This window comes from Puma concolor, chromosome C1, assembly GCF_028749965.1.
Source record: "Puma concolor isolate L17-30 chromosome C1, mPumCon1.1.hap2, whole genome shotgun sequence".
Taxonomy (NCBI): domain Eukaryota; kingdom Metazoa; phylum Chordata; class Mammalia; order Carnivora; family Felidae; genus Puma; species Puma concolor.
This window is the reverse complement of record NC_141674.1, coordinates 50,690,576-50,706,421: the sequence shown is the minus strand read 5'-3', so window position 1 is coordinate 50,706,421 and position 15,846 is coordinate 50,690,576. Positions and strand designations below refer to the sequence as shown.

At 37.4% G+C, this 15,846-nt stretch overlaps 1 protein-coding gene across 5 annotated transcripts in view; it reads left to right on the top strand.

The window, feature by feature from the left end:
- TM2D1 (TM2 domain containing 1) overlaps positions 1–15,846 on the top strand; it is a 92,440-nt gene that overhangs the window by 10,994 nt on the left and 65,600 nt on the right. For all 5 annotated transcript variants that reach the window (XR_015254749.1, XM_086717150.1, XM_086717151.1 and 2 more), the window contains exons 3-4: positions 6,225–6,333; positions 11,786–11,877. Coding sequence is in view for 4 of the 5 variants with exons in the window: in XM_086717150.1 (XP_086573276.1) it covers positions 6,225–6,333; positions 11,786–11,877 (201 nt within the window). In the remaining variant the exon portion in view is untranslated. The remainder of the gene's footprint in view (positions 1–6,224; positions 6,334–11,785; positions 11,878–15,846) is intronic.

Genomic DNA, 15,846 nt, shown 5'->3' with positions numbered 1-15,846 from the left:
TACATAATTTTCATCCCTTGAAATAATTCACATACTTCTCTCAAATTTCTAGAAGCACTGTAGCAGTGTGATTTCCTCTTTCCACTGTTGTTAGCTTTCCTAAGGTTCTGAACCTGGAGCATTGGGCATTTTTTCTTATATGTCTCATGTCAAATACAAATCCTTTCTTATAGTAGAAATGATAAAATATCATTGAAAACTAAAATTGCCAGAATACGGGAGTTCAAAAAATAGTATCTAACTGAAAATGGAAAAGTATGATTTCTTACTATTTAATATTTTTATGAGGCATTTTTACAACTCACCTATAAATGTTTGATCTTTTAAAATGTACAGGAAACTGTCATTGCTAAAAACAGTGCATTAGGGAAGGTGTATTGGACAATAACCCCAACTGGAATCATAATTACAGTGTTTTGCATTGCAACTATCTCTTTAAGACCTGACTTTAGATAGTCTGCAGGAAAATCTCACAAGGCTGTATGTAAGACAAGAAAGTGACAGCTTCAAACTGAGCAAGTAAGGGCAAGGTAATACATTTAGAGGAAAATTATCCAAAATTTATCAGTAGAATTCTGTTTATGGCACAGCCAATCCAGAACTTACTACTTTGAGGATTTAAAAAAATTTAAAGGCACATTTTGAGGAAAAACTTGTATTATCGATTCCTTGCAGATCACTTCTTTGTGAAGGTAAAACAGTCCTCTTCAAAGCAAAAAAGTAACTTTTTATTTTTTTTATTTATTTATTTTTTTAACGTTTATTTATTTTTGGGACAGAGAGAGACAGAGCATGAACGGGGGAGGGGCAGAGAGAGAGGGAGACACAGAATCGGAAACAGGCTCCAGGCTCTGAGCCATCAGCCCAGGGCCCGACGCGGGGCTCGAACTCACGGACCGGACCGTGAGATCGTGACCTGGCTGAAGTCGGACGCTCAACCGACTGCGCCACCCAGGCGCCCCAAAAAAGTAACTTTTTAAACCAGACATCTCTTTGATTTATATGTCTGATGCCGAAACTCTTGTACATGTACTCCTGGAGGTAGACAGAGCGATCCAAGAGGTAAACAGGTATAATTGTTGAATTAGTTTCCTAGGGCTGTTATAACAGAGTGTTACAGACTAGATGGCCTAAAACAACAGACATTTACTGTCTTGGTTCTGGAGGCTAGAAATCTGAAATCAAGGTGTCAGCAGGGCGGCTTCTCAAACTCTGGGTGGCAAGTTTCCTTCCCTCTTCTGACCTGCTGTGGTGGCTGGCAGTCGTTGGCTTTCCCTGACTTGTAACTGCATAGGTCTGGTCTCTGCCTCTGTCTTCATGTAGCATTCTTCCTTTATGTCTTCATATCATCTTCTCCCTGTGTGTATGTATGCATGTAATTTCCCCTATTTATAAGGACAGCAATCTTCTTAGATTAGGGCCCACCCTAATGACCTTATTTTAATTTGGTTAAATCTGCAGAGATCCTATTTCCAAATAAGGTCACACTCTGAGGTACTAAGGGTTAGTACTTACACATATCTTTTTGCGGGGGACATAATTCAGCCCATAACAGGTATCTTTAAAGGAATTGAATTCCAGAACCTCAAATATTATATGTTTACCTTTCCTAAAATTGATGTAAAATCTCTGAATTTTAAAGAGGAGCTTTTTCATATCTATTCTTTGTTGGATGGATGGCTATTCAACTGCTGTGGTATTTACAAGTGACTCTTAAATACAGAGAACAAACTGAGGGTGGCTGGGGGGGGAGGGGAAAATTGGTGATGGGCGTTGAGGAGGGCACTTGTTGGGATGAGTCACTGGGTGTTGTAAGTAAGCCAATTTGACAACAAACTATATTTTAAAAAAAGGACAAAAATGCTGTAGTATTTAGATTCCATTGTAAAGTGCTATGACATTTAAATTTTAATGGCAGTGTTTATAATCTGCCGGAAATTATATTTTTTCCAACTATTTAAGTCCATGATGAAAAACTTTAGGTATCAACTTAAAAATGTGTAAGGGAATATACCTAGTTGTAGAAAGCTACTTAAGGGAATGTGTGAGCAAAATTTTTTGAAGACCCATTGGTCTAAAGCAGGGTTTCTCAACCTTGGGATTATTGATGTTTCAGATTAGGTAATTCTTTGTTGTGAGGAGCATGTTTTATGCATTGTAGGATGTTTAGGAGCATCCTTGGCCTCTACACCCTAGGTGCCAGTAGCAGCTCCCCAGAGGTGACAACCAAAAGTGTCTTCAGACATTGGCAAATGTCCCCTGGGGAGCAAAATTGCTCTTGGTCATTGAAATAGAGTATAATGATCTCCTTTCAGTCAGTAATGTAGAATATATATTAGCATTTCAGACATTTGCTCATCTCAATTTTTTTATTTTTATTTTTTATTTTTTATTTTTTTTAATGTTTATTTATTTTTGAGACAGAGAGAGACAGAGCATGAACAGGGGAGGGTCAGAGAGGGAGACACAGAATCTGAAGCAGGCTCCAGGCTCTGAGCTATCAGCACAGAGCCCGACGTGGGGCTTGAACTCTCAGACCTCGAGATCACGACCTGAGCTGAAGTCGGAAGCTTAACCAACTAGCCACCCAGGCGCCCCCATCTCAATTTTTTTAAAGTCTATTTATTTTGAGAGAGAGAGAGTGTGTGAAGAGAATGGGGGAGGGGCAGAGAGAGAGGGAGACACAGAATCTGAAGCAGGCTCCAGGCTCTGAGCTGGCAGCACAGAGCCCGACACAGGGCTTGAACCCATGAATCGTGAGATCATGACCTGAGCCAAAGTCAAGGGTTGACACTTAACTGACTGAGCCATCCAGGTGCCTCTGCTAATCTCAATTTTGAGATATAGCTCTAGACATGACCTAATATGACAGATTTTCAAGAGATATCACCTAAGGGTATGGATAATAATTTATTCACTAAAGTCAATACATTTTATCCCAGTATCAAGGCATATATCCAAACAGCTATGTATAAATTGTCTGTTAACTTTTGCCCCATCTCTGTAAATTAGAAGTCCTTGCTTATATCTGAAGTCAAGAAATGGCCGTGTGGAAAGCCTCTATGTTTTGTAAAAGTTCTTTTTTTTAAAAAAAAAATTTATTTATTTATCTTAAGAGAGAGAGAGAGAGCAAACAGAGGAGGGGCAGAGAGAGAGGGAAACAGAGGATCCGAGGCAGGCTCTGCACTGTCAGCCCAAAGCGGGGCTCAAACTCGTGAACCATGAGATCATGATCTGAGTTGAAATTGAGAGTCAGATGCTCAACCAACTGAGCCATCCAGGCACCCCTGTTTTGTAAAAGTTCTTATTGAGGACTTTCTCTGTGTTTCCCTTGGATCATGAACCAAACAAACCAAGTTCCCACGGTTGCTCAGAGGTGAATTGGAATGCTTTCTTTCAATTATATCACAAGAGCTCTATAAAGCTTTTGTCTTAACTGCCAAGAAGCTCTGACCCAAATTTGTGGCCCAATTACAATGTCTTCTCTTTCTTGTTTCCTAGTAAAGTTGACCCTTGAACGGTGCAAGGGTTAGGGGAGCTGACCCCTGTGCAATAAAAAATCTGTGACTTTTGATTCCTCCAAAACTTAACTACTAATAGCCTACTGTTGACTGGAAGATTTATCAATAACAGTAAATTAACACACATTTTGTATATTATATTATTCTATACTGTATTCTTACATAAAGTAAGCTAGAGAAAAGACTGTTATTAAAAATATTATAAGGAGGGGGACCTGGGTGGCTCAGTCAGTTAAGTATCCAACTTTGGCTGAGGTCATGATCTTGCAGTTCATGAGTTCAAGCCCCACATCAGCTCCATGGTGACAGCTTGGAGCCTGGAGCCTGCTTCAGATTCTATGTCTCCCTTTCTATCTGCCCCTCCTCTGCTTGTGTTCTCTCTCTCTCTCTTAAGAATAAATAAACATTAAACTACATTTTAATAAAAAAAGAGTATCATAAGGAAAATATATTTTACAGTACTGTATTTATTGAAAACAAAATCCACATATAAGTATACCTGTGCAGTTCAAATCAGTGTTTTTCTTTTTTTTTTTTTTTTTTTAAATTTTTTTTTTCAACGTTTATTTATTTTTGGGACAGAGAGAGACAGAGCATGAACGGGCGAGGGGCAGAGAGAGAGGGAGACACAGAATCGGAAACAGGCTCCAGGCTCTGAGCCATCAGCCCAGAGCCCGACGCGGGGCTCGAACTCACGGACCGTGAGATCGTGACCTGGTTGAAGTCGGACGCTTAACCGACTGCGCCACCCAGGCGCCCCTAAATCAGTGTTTTTCAAGAGTCAGCTGTATATTATTTCTTCACTCTCAACTCTTCCCTTCATTTTATTACTTTTTTTGCTTGTTTAAATGGTTCTCAGTTATACTGAATCTGTGGCTTTTAGTGTAAGACCTTGTTTTGGAAATTTGAATACATTAAATAAATTAAGTTTATGGGTGACATAGTTTGAACTTTCAATAGCCCAACAAAAGTGTGCAAAGTCATTATACATTTTTTTCTAATGTCATTTTCTCAGTGTACTACTCTGGCCTAAAAAAGGACAATGATTTGTTGGAAATCATAAGATAATTATAATGTAGACAGAAAATGAATACCATTTTCCTCTCATGATAAAACTCTAGGGTCTCTTTTAGACTATTATACAATTCGATTTTCATTTTCTGAAAAAACAAAAACAAAAACAAAAAGTGTAATTATTGATCCTAAACATAGAGATAAGCAATTACTGAAACTAGCCTAAAAACCTTAGTACCTTTTAATCAGGAATGGTGAAGGTGGAAAAGGCACTAACATTTAGCAAATAACTACACTATGCTGTGCTTTGTACTAGGTACTTTATATCATATTTAGTCCCCACAATAGTCGTATGACATAGATGATCTTGGTGCTATTTTTATCTACCAGGAACCCAAGGTTCTGAAAGAGGCAATGCACAGATAGGTTATTCACATCCCAAAGTTCTTGCTCTTTACACAATGAAGCTATAAAGGTTTCAGGACAGTGTCTGCCTAGCACATAGTAAGCTCTGTAAGTATTACTTCCTCTTATTATGTCATCTGAGGTATAAGTAAAGATCAAAAATGTTAAATGCTGAAGTGGTATATTACATCAATTCCTGGAGGGAATAGAGAAACGAATATATTTAAAATAACCCAGGGGGGCACCTACCTGGCTCAGTCCATAGAGCATGCAACTCTTTTATTTTTTAGAGAGAGAGAGACCACATAAGCAGGGGAGAGGGGCAGAGGGAGAGAGAGAGACAGACAGAGAGAGACAGAGAGAATCTCAAGCAGGTTCCATGCTCAGTGCAGAGCTTAACCCGGGGCTCGATCCCATGACCATGGGATCATGACCTGAGCTGAAATCAAGAGTCAGACAAGAGTCAAGAGCCTGGGGGCTCAGTCAGTTAAGCATCCAACTTCAGCTCAGGTCATGACCTCATTTTTTGTGGGTTTAAGCCCTGCATCGGGCTCTGTGTTGACAGCTCAGATCCTGGACCCTGCTTCAGATTCTATTGTCTTCCTCTCTCTCTGTCTCTCCCCTGCTTGCACTCTGTCTCTCTCTCTTTCAAAAATAAAAAAAAATAAATAAAGAGACACTTAGCCAACTGAGCCACCAAGCGCCTCAGAGCATGCAACTCTTGATCTTGGGGTTATGAGTTCAAGCCCCACATTGGGCATAGAGATTACTTAATAAACAAATTAATTTTTAAAAATAGAATAAATAATCTATTTAGAATAAATGAAAATAATCTAAGTTTATGAAAACTGTCTTCTGCAAGAGTTGATATAAACTGGAAATACAAAATCAGATCATATTAAATTTAATTAATTACCCAATGAGTTACTAACAAAAATTTGAGAAGTATTCTTTACTCTACAGATAAAGTAAAGGGCAATAATACTGTGCAATTCTTGTCACCTTTGTCAGAGGTGAGAGATTAAAGTAGATGGGTCATGCATCTAACCCGATGTGACAATTCTTACATGTTTGTGTTAAGACCACTGTATCATATTATCCTTTATCTTGTATATATACATTTAGATATTCCTATCTAAAGTCTCATGTCAGATATTATATTGGGATGTGGTTTGTTATAATTTTATATTTTCTTGTGTTTTTTTGCTAGTCTTAAGCATAATTACATACCTTTCCTGCAGAGAAAAACACAGTGGTTTCTTGCTTTTTTTTTCTGCCTTTTAGTTCCTTGTTTTCCAGCACCCAACATAACTTGTAAGGATTTCAGTGGCAATGAAACACATTTTACTGGGAACGAAGTTGGTTTTCTCAAGCCTATATCTTGCCGAAATGTGTAAGTCCATTACTGAAGCTAAATGTTCAGATTACTTGCCTGTGTTGTATCTTGACTGCATGGTGTAAAGAGATAAAGAGCAATTTGTGGGGAAAATCCAACACTAATATAACTTTTATGTCTATGTCAGAAAACCTCTATTTTAAGTGTATTTTGTTATATAAATACAATTGACCACCAAGTAAAGCATAGTAGTTCACCATGTGGAATAAATAAAGACTGTGAATAGCCTCATGCCATGTTATTTCGGTCAGTTTATGCCACTAAATGAGTTATGAAAAATTCTGTTTTTAAAATTTGGGGGGTTTCTAGAGTGCAAATAAGGGATCGTGTACCTGTAATAGTAAAGAATGTTAATTATCAATCATTTGCATTTCAAGGGCATTTTGAAATTTTGTTTCATTCTTGGTAATAGGTATGGATGAGGAATGGTTAAACAGCATTCAAAAGTTTGGGACATTAAGACAAATGGCTTTTATTTTAAGAGTGTTCTTTGTTTTTAAAAATTTCTTTAAATGTTTTTATTTTTGAGAGAGAGAGAGAGACAGCACAAGTGGCTGGTGGGGGTGGGGAGTGCAGAGAAGGAGAGAGACACAGAATCCAAATCAGGCTTCAGGCTCTGAGCTGTCAGCACAGAGCCTGATGTGGGGCTTGACTGCATGAGTCATGAAATCATGACCTGAGCTAAAGTCGGATGCTTAACCGACTGAGCCACCCAGGCGCCCCGAGTGTTCTTTGTTTAAAGGACTTTTAAGTTTGCCTTTTATTTTTGCTTTGGTAAAGCTAACATTGTATTCTTCTATTTCTGCTTTGTACTAAAAACATGGTTTAGTTTCACCCATTTTTATTTAATTGGTGGCACTATATTTTTACCTTTGAACTGTACATTGTTTTATTTGATGGCACCTATTTGCAGTTGTATCAAGGAATAACCACTGTTATTTCTTTCTTTCCTTTTCTTTCTTTCTTTCCTTTCTTTCTTTCTTACTGTTTGGCTATTTCTACCAGTTCTATTAGAATTCCTAGAAATTATAGTAGAGTCTTATTTTTGACCCTACTTCACTGAGTTAATGAGGGGCTTTAGATTCTATCTTGCCGTGTAATCCTAAGTGAATCACTTAAACTTTTTTGGGTTTAAAGAATGCTCATTAGTAAAGTAAAAATTGCTAAAAGGATTTACTTCACAAGTACTTAGATATGGTTTAGCCAAGTTTTGAATTTATAGATTGATATTTCTACCATAAAAAATCCAAATGACAATTTATTAAGCGTTGGTCCAAGATATCATAGATTATAGTATAACAACTAAGAAAATCATCTATTGAGAACAGTTAACCACTCAGGTTGGACATGGAAGTTTATATTACCTGTTATGGTAACACCACAATGGTCTGTTAATCAATTTCCAAATTAATTCTGATTTCTTTTCAGTGTCTCTGGGTAGATTAGGCTCAGTGCAACTGAGCTATACTAGTCATGCTTACAAAACAGTGATGTCAGTGATAAGAAGAAATGTAATTATCAAGGAAACCAGATACTCGCAAGTATACTGGCCAACTTATTCCCCTCCTATAGTAAAATCTGCAGTTCCAAAATAGAATTCACTTAATGAGCATTGAATCAGAACAAGGGGAGTTAAATTGATGGGTAATTTTAATGATAAGTCACAAAATTAAGATCAACTCATAAGTCATTTTTCTATATCAGGATATTCAGTACATGCCTACCAAAGATCCAGCTCCTGGTCAGCTACTGAATGCTCAGTGACAAATTCTTACTCATTGAGTGTTCCTTTTCCAGTTTACATATTTTCCTTCTACTCCTGTTACTTCTGTATATAATATTGATAGTTGATTAAAACTCCTATCTTAATATTGCAGATACAGTCATTCTATAATGTATTCTCCAGCAACTAAAGTCTAGCAACCATGTCTGATTGATTACCAAGCCACACACCTATTTATACTGGCCAGTTATTTTAGCTGGAGCAGGCTAACTGCTGTAACAGATGTCTTTAGAATTTCAGTGGCTTAACGCAATAAAAGTTATTTCCCATTTACATCATGGTCCAAATGGTGTTGGCTTGGAGGTCTGGATGAGGTAAGGGGAGTGATTGTTGTTCTATGCAGCCATGCCGGAGCCTTGCTCCTTTCATCTTGTGGCTTTGCTTCCTCTAGTCCTCACAGTCCTTTCCATTCAGCCAGCAAGGGGGAAAGAGGAAAAGCAACCCCGTATAGGAGTATTTTATGGGCCAGATCTAGAAATGGCACACATCACTTGTGTCCTCATTACACTGGGCAAAACTCAGTTATGACTGCACTTAAGTTCAAGGTGGGCTAGAATATATAGCTTAGCTATACATCTGTGAGCATAAGAGCAGTGTTTCAGTGAACAATTAGACAATGTCTGCTACACCACCCATTTTCAGATTATTCTTTAGGATGGTTTAATATATAGATCATTGTATTTCCAATTTCATTCCCCTTTCCAGCCAAGCTTTTTGAAAGGTATGTTCCTACAATACTTCCCTGTTATGAATTTTTCTGTCTAATGTAAAGACAGTTTTTCTGTCTAAGTTTTTGGCCATGCTGAAATTTGCTGCTATATCAAATAGATCTTTATGATCCATATCTTAATCTTTCTACAGCATTTGGCATTCCCTTCTCTTAAAATATTTTCTTTCCTTGACTTTTGTATAAAGCACTCTTCTATTCCTTTTGATTCCTCTTCTTTTTTCTATAAATCTTGATATTCCCAAGATTATATCCTTGGTCCTATTCTCTTTGTCATTCATTCCCCTCTTTGGCTTCTCTCACCATCTTTATGTGTATTAAAGTCCCAAACTGAATCTATCATCTTTTCCTTCAGATCATTTCCTCCTTTGTCTTAGTGTATGGCCCATGCTCTACTCAGTTTCTTAAGCTGAAACTTTGGAGTCATTCTTGACTTCTCCTTTTCCCTCATTTCCCACATTTAGCACGGTTACTTCTACCTTAGTATTTCCCAATTTTGTTTACATTACTCTTCTAGTGCTACTGCCTAGTAGGTTATGGCTTGAGTTTCTTAAAAGCCGACTAATTTATTTCTCTACTTCTGGTCTGGTGCCCCATTCCAATGTAGATAGGACAACCACTGCCCTCAGCATAAAATCTGACATCCTTGTAAGAACAGGATCTTTGGGCCATCTATCATCCTCCATGTTCCCCAAAATGTCCTAATTGTGAGTGAAATGCAAAAAATATAGGATTGTAAGCAGATGGACATAATCAGATTTGATATTAAAGTGATAACTCCAGCTACTTCTCTGTTTATTTCTTTTTTGCAGCAAATCTCCTTCAAAGAGTTGTCTAATACTCTTGTACTTCAATTTTTTTCGTTCCAGGCTTTCTTAAGCCTGCTTTGTTTGGTCTTTTTTCTCTACCACATCACCAAAATTGTTCTTGCTGAGGTCACTAATGAACTTCTCTTGACTAAATTTGGTGGTAAATTCTCAGCCGTTACTTATGTGACCCATCAGTCACATTTGGCACAATTATCACTCTGTTCTCCTTAATACATAGTACTATCTTCGCTTGACTTCCAAGATATCACACTCTTCTAGTTTAACTTCTTCCTCAATGTTAGCTCTTTCTCAGTCTCCTTTCCAGCTTTTTCTCTTCTTGGTCTCTTAATATTGGAGTATATCAGGGCCCATTCTGTGAATCTTTTTTTTTTTTTTTTTTTTTTTTGTCTATCTTTTCTTACATGGCAATATCCTGGTTTTAAATACTTGGTATATGCTTGTAACTCCCTAATTTATATCTCCAGCTCAGACTTCTCTCTCTAACTCTAGACTTGTAAATCTGACTGTCTTTTGGACAACTCAACTTGGATATCTGAGAAACATCTCAAACTCACATGCCCAACAATGAAATCCTGAACATCCTTCCAAGGTGTAGTCTACCCTCAGCCTTACTCAACTCAGTTAATGCTTGTTTTATCCCTCTAGTTACTTAGGACAAAATCTTTAGCTTTATTCTTACTCCTTTCTTCTTTCATAACCCAAATTGAATACATCAGGAAATCCGGATATTGTTACTTCAGAATATATCCAAAATCTGATCACTTCTTAGTGTTTCTTTTGCTATTACTCCAGGTCAAGCCACTATTAATTTTGATCTGGATTACAGCAAGAGCCTTCAGAGCCCTTTGTCTCTGTGGTAGTTGGAATTTGTTCAGCAAATTCATCCCCCTCAATCACTATTAACTGGGCAATGTATACTTTCCACTCTATTGATTTGGGGCTTGACCCTGTGATTGTATTTGGCCTGTGTAATGCTAGCCAGTATGAAACAAGCAGAGTCTTAAATGTGCTTGTGAGTTTTAGCTTTCGTCTTGAACCTTGGTGACATGCTCTGAAGAGAACTTGCCCCAGGTAAATGCTATACCTTCAGCCTGGGCCCTAGAAAAACTTAAGAGGAACTAATTTGAACTGATTTGAACTAGCCTGGATTTAAACTGAGCCAAACTTTAGCCTGAAGCAACATCTCCTGGCTGAACCCACTCTACATCAGCTGAACCACAGCCAGCTGCAGTCTACAAGTATGAGAACAATTCCTTGTTGTAAGCCACAGAGATTTAGGGTGGTTTGTTATACAATGTTATTGTGACAGTAACTCACAAGTACTCCCCTACAGTCAGTTTTCAGCACAGCAGCTAGAGTAATTATTGTAAAATCAAAATCAGATCATACCACATGTTTACTTAACATGCTATAGTAGCTTCCCATATCTTTCAAAGTAAAAACCAAAGTCTTTACAATGGTATTCAGGGCCATACATGATTTGCCGTTTTTGCCCCTTGTTATCCCTCTGACCTCAGCTCCTACTCTTCTGTTCTCTAATTCTGTTCCTACTATACTGGCCTCCTTTATAGTCTTCAAAACATGTCAGGTATGCTGTCCTTGCCACAGTGGTTACTTTTGCCTGGGGCTCTCTTCCCTTTCAGGTGTGGTGTGGCTTACTAACTCACTGACTTCCCTCAGGTCTTTGTGCATATGCCCCCTTCTCAATGACGCCTACTCTTATTACCCTGTTTATATCTTATATCACCCTTGTCTGTATCCCTGGCATTCTGAATTCCCTAAATGCCCTGCTCCACTTCTTTTTTCCATAGCATTTATGACTTTCTAACATAATATATGGTTTACTTTTAAAATACATTTATTTTTACTGCTTGCTGCCTGTAGATTGAAAGCTCTTTAGGGGCAAGGATCTTTGTTTCTTTTGTTTGTTAGTATATCCCAATAGCCCAGCATAATGCCTGGCATGCAGTAACCACCCAAAAGGCATTAAGTAAATGAATGAATGGATGAACAAATTAACAAATAAGTATTAATTAATAGTTTTACTTCCTGAAATGTCTACATGTTGAGAATGCATGTATATAACACTCAGGTTCTAATTTTGTACAGAAATGGCTATTCATACAAAGTGGCAGTTGCACTATCTCTTTTTCTTGGATGGTTGGGAGCCGATCGGTTTTACCTTGGATACCCTGCCTTGGGTGAGTATGTTTCATCAAAAAAAAAAAAAAAAAAAAAAATCCTTGTGAAACGTGTACGGTAGGTAAATGTACCTATTCTTATAGATTAAATCTCTGCATACTATTAATAGTTACAACTTCCAACTAACCGGAGTTGAATAGTTAATGTTCTTCTGTGAATATAGAGCTAGCTCTACAATTCAGCTTGGGTAAGAAATATTGACCTCTCCTGTATTTTCATCTTTTTGAAAACACACAACATAGTATAGGTACTTCCTGTCATTGCTAGTACTGGGCAACATGGTAGACATTTAATAAATCTTTTATGAGTAAATGCATATCCCTTCTATCCCTCTAAAAATATTTGCCTTCTACCTGAACCTCTGTCAGTGTTCCCTTGAGAATAGAAACTACTTCTTTTCAGAAGACGTTGGGATTGCAACTCCAGCTACCGGCATGAGCTGGTGTAGAACCTGACTTTTAGTACCCTTAGCATCCCCCTTATATGTTCCTTATAGCCGTAATCTTCACATTTACCCTAGTTACTAATGCTTATGCAAACTGTATACATTTGATGATAGCTTTTGTTTGAACAATACTTTTATATACCTACCCTTATTTAAACCTTACAGCTCTCAGACTTTATCAACCTCTTTAAATCTTCTTTACCAGGTAGGGAAATTGTCACCAGAGAGGTTAAGGGATTTACTCACTCTAGAGGCCTTGCTTTATTCTGTGACACATTTGTTGTTATCGTCCTTATTTTATGGATAGGGAAATTGTCATGAGATTAAGAGATTTACCCAAGGACGCTCAGCTAGTGACCTGAATTTGAACCTAAATTTTCTGGCCCAAGAGATCATACTTTATTTACTGTAGTACTCTGATTCTTTATTAGCCCTGTACTGAGAAAAATTTAAAGTTTCTGAATGCTCTACTTTCCAGCTAGCAAGGCTAATCTTATTCTTTCCATGTTGCTACCCACCAGAGATCAAAGAGGAATCTTTACTGTGGTGTTAGTGGGAAGTATATTTCTGATAGCCTTACTTGGAACTGGACAAATTTGTCCAGTTAATAGACATTTATTCAACATTCACTACCTGTTAAGTAAGTGCATGCTCTGGAAATAATGATGAAGATCACAGTTCTCATTGGCTAAGACCATATAAAATCATATAATCTTCATAGAAGGCCTCAGAGTTGTTAAAATAACAACCCTTTAGCCTAACTTTCTTTTTAGATGATGGATGGACAGATGGATGGACAAAAGGAAGGATGGATAGTTGGACAGAGAAACTAGATTCATAGTGAGAAAGTAAAATGATATGGTGATGGTAAGAATACACCTGAAGCCTTCTGCCTTTATCCTTGTATTTTCTTTGCTTTTTTTTTTAAGTTTATTTATTTTGAGAGAGAGAGGACGAGCTAGAGAGGGGCAGAGAGAGAAGGGGACAGAGGATCTGAAGCAGGCAGTATGCTGACAGCAGAGAGCCTCATGCAGGGCTCGAACTCATGAACTGGGAGGTCATGACCTGAGCCAAAGTTAGGTGCTTAGCTGACTGAGACACCCGGGTGCCCCCTCCTTGTATTTCCTTCTATGTTTTCTTTAAAAAAAAAAAAAAAGTTTTAAATTTTTATTTATTTATTTTTGAGAGAGAGAGAGTACATGTGCAAGCATGAGCAGTGGAGAGGGAGAGAGAGAATCCCAAGCAGACTCCATGTTGTCAACACAGAGCCCAATGTGGGGCAACACAGGGCTCGATCTCACCAACTGTGAGATCATGACCTGAGTTGAAACCAAGAGTCGGACGCTTAACCAACTGAGCCACCCATGTGCCTGTCTTCTATGTTGTCTTTAAGAAGATGAAATTGTATAGGACTACCTGGGTGGTTCAGTCAATTAAGCATCTCTTGGTTTCGGCTCAGGTCATGATCTCACAGTGAGTTCAAGCCCTGCATTGGACTCTGTGCTGACAGCACAGAGCATGCTTGGGATTCTCTCTTTCCCTCTCTCTCTGGTCCTCCCCCACTCGCTCTCTCTCAAAATAAATAAACTTTCAAAAATAACTTTTTTAAAAAGACAGAATTATATATATATATTTTGTAAAGATTTCTAACTTTCAGAAAGTTTTTAAAAAGTTAGGAGGGAAGGAGAAACGCTGTTCTTTACAACAGTTTATTCTGTGATGATTTCGAAGCCTATTTTAAATTTTAAATATTTGGCCTAACGAGTGACTTTTTGGTTTTTTGTGATGTGTGTTGGATGAGCTGTCATGTCATATGTGTAAGTTAATGTTTTTTTCTTACTGCAGCACATAATATGTTGGTATGTATATTGTGAATTTTTCTTCCTGCAAAGGAAAATTCTAGGTAAACCTCCGTATAAAGCTCTGTATAGTGAATATTAGTTTCCTGCCAGGAGCTGCCTTTCTCTGGCCACTGCTCTTCCAATCTATTATTAGGTCAGTCAAAGAGAACCTTTCCATTGGAGGCTGAGATTCCATAAACTTGCGGGTGTAATTTTTATTTAACTTGTTTTTGAGAGAGAGAGAGAGAGAGAGAGAGAGAGAGCAGAGGAGGGGCAGAGAGAAAGGGAGAGAGAATTCTAAGCCAACTTCACACTGTCAGCACAGAGCCTGATGCAGGGCTCCGTCCCACAACCCTGGGATCATGACCTGAGCTGAAATCAAGAGCCAGATGTTCAACCGACTGAGCCACCCAGGCACCCTGTGAGTGTAATTTTTAACATTCAATGTTATGCTTCAGCGTAAAAGGTTTTTTTTAAATCTTTAAATAACTTACTTTATTATCACAACAATTTTTGTGTGCTTATTAGTTCAACAAATATTTTGACTGTTGGCTTAAGATAGAACTTTCTCAAGATTGTTGTCTGTCACTTCTTATTCGTCTGCTTTTCAGCTTCTGAGTTTTTGTTGTTATTGTCTTATTTTTTATTTTCTTTATTCTATTGGGTTTTTGGACTTTAAAAATTCCTTACCATCTTTTAGTGGGATCTTGGAGAGGAGCTAAGTGGGCATGTCAAATTCATGATCTTTAACTGAAAATCCTCTTATCTCTGTAAGCATTCAAACATTTTTATTGTATCTTACTTGCATTTATCTGTCTTAATGTTAAGGATTTTGATATGTTTTATCAACTAATCTAATCTAATGTAAAGTAATAATGTTTTTGAATTTTAAAATATTAAATGTTTTTAAATTTTAATTTTTACTAAGAATCCAGGGTTAAAGATTTTGGGTATTTTTGAATAAAATGATTACCATTAAAAAAATTCTTAACTGTATAGTATGTTGACTGACATGAAAATAGTTATAGATAAAGTCTAAAATTATATTTTTCGTATAATCTTATTTAATCTTCATGGTTATAAAAAGCAGTGGTAGCTTTTTCAAATACTTCCTCAATACCATTTATGATCATTGGAATTTTATTTTATTTTATTTTTTATTTTTTTAATTTAGTGTTTATTTATTTTTGAGAGACCGAGAGAGACAGAGTGTGAGTGGGGGAGGGGCAGACAGAGAGAGAGAAAGACACAGAATCTGAAAAGGCTTCAGGCTCTGAGTTGTCAGCACAGAGCCCGACGCGGGGCTCGAACTCACAAGCTGTGAGATTATGACCTGAGCTGAAGTTGGACGCTCAACCGACTGAGCCACCCAGGTGCCCGAATCATTGGAATTTTATAAGACAGAATAAATAATGTAAATCATGCAATATGAAATCTGCTTTTACTAAGTAATTTAGTGTTAAATGTGATACTTCATTATATAAATTTTACCTCAGGAATAGACAAGGGAAATTTGTTGTGGGGGTGAGCTTGAGTAAAATTTCATAAGATCTAAAAATTCATTTAAGGAAAATTTTCAGATATTTCAAATTCCTTTTTAGCTCATGACTAACTTTATGTATAGCTTTATTATCTTTAATTGATTTATTCCTCAGTATACCAGTGCTACATTAGCTGGAAAC